We start from the raw sequence: 6153 nt of genomic DNA on the forward strand, positions 1-6153 counted from the left end.
GAGCGGACCGGTCTCTATATGGGATCCGAACCCTCGGTGGGAGCGCCGCCACGCTCCCAAGCGCCGCACTCTACCGAGTGCGCCACCGGGCCGGCCCTAATAAACATTTTTAATCTTGTCCACTTCAGTCTACATATTCTGGCTAGCACATCTAACATATTTAAAGGGGAAAGAAGAGTATATTTTACGGGAGAAATAAAAAAACTTCACAATTATTAAGCACTTCTATGTGCCAAGTACTTCTTCCGCCACCAGCCCTATAAAGCAGATGTTACGATTCCCTCATTTATTTCAGATGAAGAAAATGAAGCTCAGGGACATAAAATAGCCAACCTACAATCATGCAGGTGGGCAGTAACACAGCTGTGATATGAACCTAAATCTTCTGAACCCCCTCAACCCATCTTTTTTCCTGCTACATTACATTGCTTCTGAAGATCACTTTACAATGTAATTTTCAAAAGTAAATTCCACAGTCAAAATGATGGTAACCCTGAACTTTGCTCCTTTAGTTCCCTCCATATCTGTCCATCCTTTCTCTGCCTTGTTTAAAAAAAAAAAAAAGGTCTTTGTGAAAGGGTTCTGGAATATTTAAAAGGATCCAAAGCTATTGCATTTAAAAGTTTTGTGCCTTTGTTCCTAAACACTCCAAATTTTGTTGTCGTTGTTGTTACCAGGACTTTAAATCATAAAAAATTACGCAAAGGGGTAACTTAAAACTGCATGCAAACAATTTGTTCAAAGTATGAAAAAAGAGAAGTTCCAAATGCCACCTAAAATACTTGTTCCATTAGGAAAAATAATGAAACAAAAAATTAAAACAAAACAGAAAAACCTCAGCTTGTAGAACTGACAGAATCAACCCTATCTACGGCCTTTCTAAAGAAGCAACTAACCAGGTATGATACCCTATGGAGTCAAGTACATAGCGACTTAAGGAAAACTGGACGTTTTATGGGCATCACATACTTTTAAAAGTAAAGCAATAGGTAGAAAGAAAGCTATCTTTTTTTTTTTTTCAGGTATTTTTTTGTTAAATGATGACCAGTAAGGGGATCTTAACCCTTGACTTGGTGTTGTCAGCACCACGCTCACCCAGTGAGCTAACCAGACATCCCTATGTGGGATCCGAACCCGTGGCCTTGGTATCATCAGCACCACACTCTCGCGAGTGAGCGAAAGCTATCTTTTTTTTTTTTTCAGGTATTTTTTTGTTAAATGATGACCAGTAAGGGGATCTTAACCCTTGACTTGGTGTTGTCAGCACCACGCTCACCCAGTGAGCTAACCAGACATCCCTATGTGGGATCCGAACCCGTGGCCTTGGTATTATCAGCACCACACTCTCGCGAGTGAGCCACTGGCTGGCCTGAAAGCTATCTTTCTGATAGGATATCTAGTATTTCTGCACTCTAAGTAACCATAATTTTTTTTTTTTTAAAGTCTGAAATTTTGTATCTGAAAGTAGATGACTAAATTAAAAGAAAAAGAGGGAGACAGTCATAGCCTTCCAGTATTTTACAAGAATTTAGTGATTAAGTGATTAAGTTTGGAGGCCAAGACTAACTGGGTTCCAATCTTGGTTTAATTCTTACTGGTTCTGTGACTTTGGACAAAGCACTCTGCCTCACTTTTGTCATCTAAAATATGGGGATAATAACTGCCAAGGTGGTTGTGAGGATTAAATGAGCTCATATACATGTAAGGCACTTAGAATATTCATGAAGGCAATACTCTATTTTTTTCTACCAATCTTTGTCACTGAGAAGACAGTGAGATAAAATAATCAACTTTAACCAATGTTTGCCAATAAAAATTTTTAAAGAAGAGATACCATAAGATACCATACAATTAGTAAAAATTATTATATTTTTACTGAAAACGTCATGAAAGAAATTTTGGTGTAGTAAGAATGTCTACAATATAATTCCTGATATATTACATGGTGTCTGAGGCTATATGGTAAATAAACAGTAAAATTTTCATCTAGTAATGTTCCTCATAAAATATAAAAGAATGGGAAAAGTCAAATAAGCTGTTTGACTATAAAATCAGTTCCTACTGGAAAATAGTGCACAAGATGGTTGCTTGGGTAAACTGTAATGAACTTCCCCCTACTCCCAAATCATATAAGATTTAGTCTGGAACTTAGTCTTTTCCTTACAGAATGTTTATTAAACTGCATGTGGGTTGTTATGATTGAATTTCCCAAAAGGAGATATTAGAGTATTTCTCCTGCAATGTTACCTCAACCTTTTGACCTTCTTAAGGACTCCTTTATTTCCAAGTACACTAGCTGAACTTAGAGTGACTTTTCTTTACAGTAGCCTGATGGAGGAAAAAGACATAGAAGAAAGGAAATGAGAGACTAGGTAGAAGAACGCTTCAATGACATACGCTGCTGTTTTCCAAACAGGGTCTAAGGATTGGTGAGTGGTTCATAAGAATCTTGCTAGTGCTCTGCATGTGGTAGTCTACGCTACTCGCCTCTCTCCTGACTTCATGGGAGAAGAACACTCAGAAATCCTTATCTTGCACCGGACTTTGCTTTTCAAATGGAAGGAAATCGTGTGACACTCAAGGCAGAGAGACACTGAGCATTCAAGGAAGAGTGAAGATGATGAGAAAACTGAAGAATCTCGGCACTGGCAGGCCCCTCTGAGGTAATGTAGCTCAACCCCCTTTGCAGTGCAACATTCTCCTTCATAGCATCTCTGAGAGATGGGCTGTCGGCCTCTGCCTAAATACCTCCAATGACTGCAGTATGACTTCCGCGAGTCTACTTGATCCAAGCCAGAAATCAAAGATTCTTCCATGATCCAACCTTGTGTATTTTACCTCTTAAGAATCTCCCAAATCTGTCCATTGTCCTTCCTTCCACTATTTTAGTTGAGGCCTCCCTTGCTTATCCTTTTTTGTGGTTCTGCAATAGTCCAACTACCAGATTTCCTGCTACCAAATATTCCATCCTCACATGGCAGCTTGCAAAGTGGATGTTCTAAAACACAAATCTAATTGCATTATTCCTCTGCTTTAAACCCTTTGATGGTTCACTATCACAAGTAGCAACAAGTCTAAGGTTTTAGGTTTTATTTAGCCCAAGACGCATGATACTGTCTAACTTTCCACTTCACATTTCAACAACACTAAATGGTTGTGGTACCCACATGCACCAAGCTTGTTTTGGATCTCCAAGGTTTTGCTCATATTACTGCCTCTGGCTGGAATACTCTTTCTTCTCTCTGTCAACCAGTTAAATCAGTTCAAGAATTTATCTCCAGGAACGCATCTTTTGACAGCCTCCCTGTTTAATATCGAAAATATTCCATGTGTATCTCTATTACTGCATTTTATTGTATTATACTGAAATCATTAACAAGTTCACTTCTTTCCCTCCAGGTGACTCCCTCAAGGCAGGGACCACATCAATACCCTTAGCACATGGCAAAGGGTATGTGGTAGCAGGTGTTTAATACATGCCTAGCAAACACCAGGACTTTTTTCTGATACGGGTTAAAATTTATAACTCCAACGGTCCAACTTTTGTCCCATGGGGCAAAAAAACCCATCTCTCTGGGAAAATAGAACATTCTGTCAGTGCATAAAAAGGCAAAGTTTAAATACTACTTACATGACATTTGCACCTACCTAAGTTGCTGTATGTTGCACTACAAGGGTTCAGGTCCATAGGCTCTGAAATGTCTTCTTTTTCCTCTTCCTTTTCCAGTTCAGGTAAGGGTAAGGAAGACGTGACTGAAGTGCAGCCCCTGCCATCTGGTTTCACAACAACAGTTCTCGGATCTTGAGGAGAGAAATCCTCCGTCACTTCATGGGTCATGTGACTGAAAGAAATCAGACCACTTGTTAACACTGGCATTCAAACGTTCTGCTAAAATTTAGATTTATGGAAGGCATATATGAGGATACTTCAAAAAGTTCGTGGAAAACTAGAACTAAAAGATAATACAAATCTTTCCATGAACTTTTTGAAGTACCCTAGTACTTCACATAAATGTAAATAACTGGTCCTGTAGTCACAACAACGGGTCATAAGCCCCAACATACTTGTCTAAACATAAGACAGTTCTTCATCCAGGCCGATACTTCTATTTACCTTGATTAATACATATTGAGAATACAGTTTGGCAAAGGAGGTATGTTAGGCTGAGAGGAAGCTTGAAAATAATAGGCAAGGAGTGGAATAATTTTTTCCAGTAGGAGATGGCAACAGTGGTGGTAGAGGGAGCTGAATGCTTAACTGATTAAAGACAAATAAAGAGTATTTAGTAAAATATTTAGCATATTTACTATACTATATTATAGTATTCTAAAACTATAGTAAATACCAAATACTTTACTATATAGTATTTATTTAGTATACAGTATTTAATACACATGAAAGTATTTAGTAAAGAATCAGTAATAAAGTTTAGTCTAGACTAAGTAAGGAAGTTAATCCTTACTTGATCCAAGTTTTAGTATGTAAACAGTGGCCAGGAAAGCCTTGTTGCCAAGAGGTCAGAAGCATCAACCTTCACCTGTATGCATGCAGCGAAGAAGGCAAATGGAAAAGAAGGCTCTACATTCTAATTTCATCTATTACAATGAGTCTGAAGCATCCTGCTGGCTACATACCAGCATATGAGCAATCTTGTTTTACCATTCCCTGCTCATTTGCTTCTAGCTACCTCTTCCCATATTCACTCCCCAACCTGTCTATATTTTGCCAATTCTGTTGCTATAATGTACAAGGGGATGGAATGGTTATTAAATGCTGGTGGAGAAAACTGACCTAGTTAGAAAATCTTAGTGAGCAGATCAATGAAATAAATTCAAAATCAGGCATCTTTAAAGGTTTCCAGGTCCACTGAAAAGAGTTTCTAAGACTATCACATACTCATCAGCTCTTCTTCCTAGTTTCTTTATGAGCAAAAAGAAAAAAGTAAAGGAAACATCTTATATACAATTACATGTTATTTCTGGATTTTCAATTGACAGTGAGTCATGGTGACATTTACAAGTTTCTTTAAAAGAGGGACTGTGTTTGATCATGTGTCATCAGACATATTTCACCTGTGGATTTAAAGCAGATCTGAAGGAGGAGGATTAACTTCTTATGAATCTTTCATTATGGAAATTATGCATGTGCCTGAACAGAAAAATAAACCTTGAAGTCTGCTGAATATACGACTTCAAAAATATTCTTCCAAAGCTGGCAGACTCAGAGAGGTCTCTCTTTACTGGGAGTGAGCAAGAACTGGGAATGAGGATGTGGGATTCGGCTCTTGGGGTCAGTGGTGAGGTGGGAAGGAATCACTCCACCAGCAGTCAACAGGGCAAGGATAAAGGAGGCCCCACTCACTTCGTATAATGTATGCTATACGAAGTTATTACGAGGATAAAGGAGGCCCCACTCAGTAAAGAATGCTGCCTCTGGCTGCCCTAGGTCATCAACCCAAAAGAGGGGCTCCACACCAAGCTGGTTTCTGATTATATAGAGCATCATAACATTAAGGTAACAAGGGGGCAGTAAAGAATGCTGCCTCTGGCTGCCCTAGGTCATCAACCCAAAAGAGGGGCTCCACACCAGGCTGGTTTCTGATTATATAGAGCATCATAACATTAAGGTAACAAGGGGTCTTTACTTCCATAAATTGGCAAAAACAAAGCAAAGTAACACTTCTAAGACACTCTTAGGCACCACTTTCTGCCAGGATTGTATATCACGGAGTAGTTATCAACATGCTTCAGGAGAGGGAAAATGTTCTTTGCTGGGCAAAAGTTAATGTAAACCATTCCTAATTCCAAAGCAATAAATATAAAGTAATTTAAAAATACCATTCCCCCATAAGAGAAAAAATATTAAATATCCAGGCATTCTCTTGTTCTAGAGTGAGCTTTAGAGGATTCCTAAAAAGCTATTTTTGGCTCCTAATCTCTGCAACCTTGCTCTTGGTTTTTTTCTTTCTTTCCTCAATCTCTTGGTAATTACTGAAACAAAGCTCTCCTTTCTATTTGTCAAAAAGGGTTGGTGAAGGGTTCAGAAGCCATGATTTCACCCTTATCTGTCTGTTTTCCTCCCCAGCAATAGGCTATCGTAATAACTTCGTATAGCATACATTATCGAAGTTATACGAGCTCTATAGCCTGTTT

The 6153-nt window shown here is 38.7% G+C and overlaps 1 protein-coding gene across 1 annotated transcript in view; it reads right to left on the reverse strand.

The window, feature by feature from the left end:
* Positions 1 to 6153, reverse strand: part of PEAK1 (pseudopodium-enriched atypical kinase 1) — a 155950-nt gene that overhangs the window by 42495 nt on the left and 107302 nt on the right. The window contains exon 5 of the mRNA XM_008578936.1: positions 3649 to 3842. Coding sequence (XP_008577158.1) covers positions 3649 to 3842 — 194 coding nt within the window. The remainder of the gene's footprint in view (positions 1 to 3648; positions 3843 to 6153) is intronic.

This window comes from Galeopterus variegatus, unplaced genomic scaffold (genome assembly GCF_000696425.1).
Source record: "Galeopterus variegatus unplaced genomic scaffold, G_variegatus-3.0.2 Scaffold1786, whole genome shotgun sequence".
NCBI lineage: Eukaryota > Metazoa > Chordata > Mammalia > Dermoptera > Cynocephalidae > Galeopterus > Galeopterus variegatus.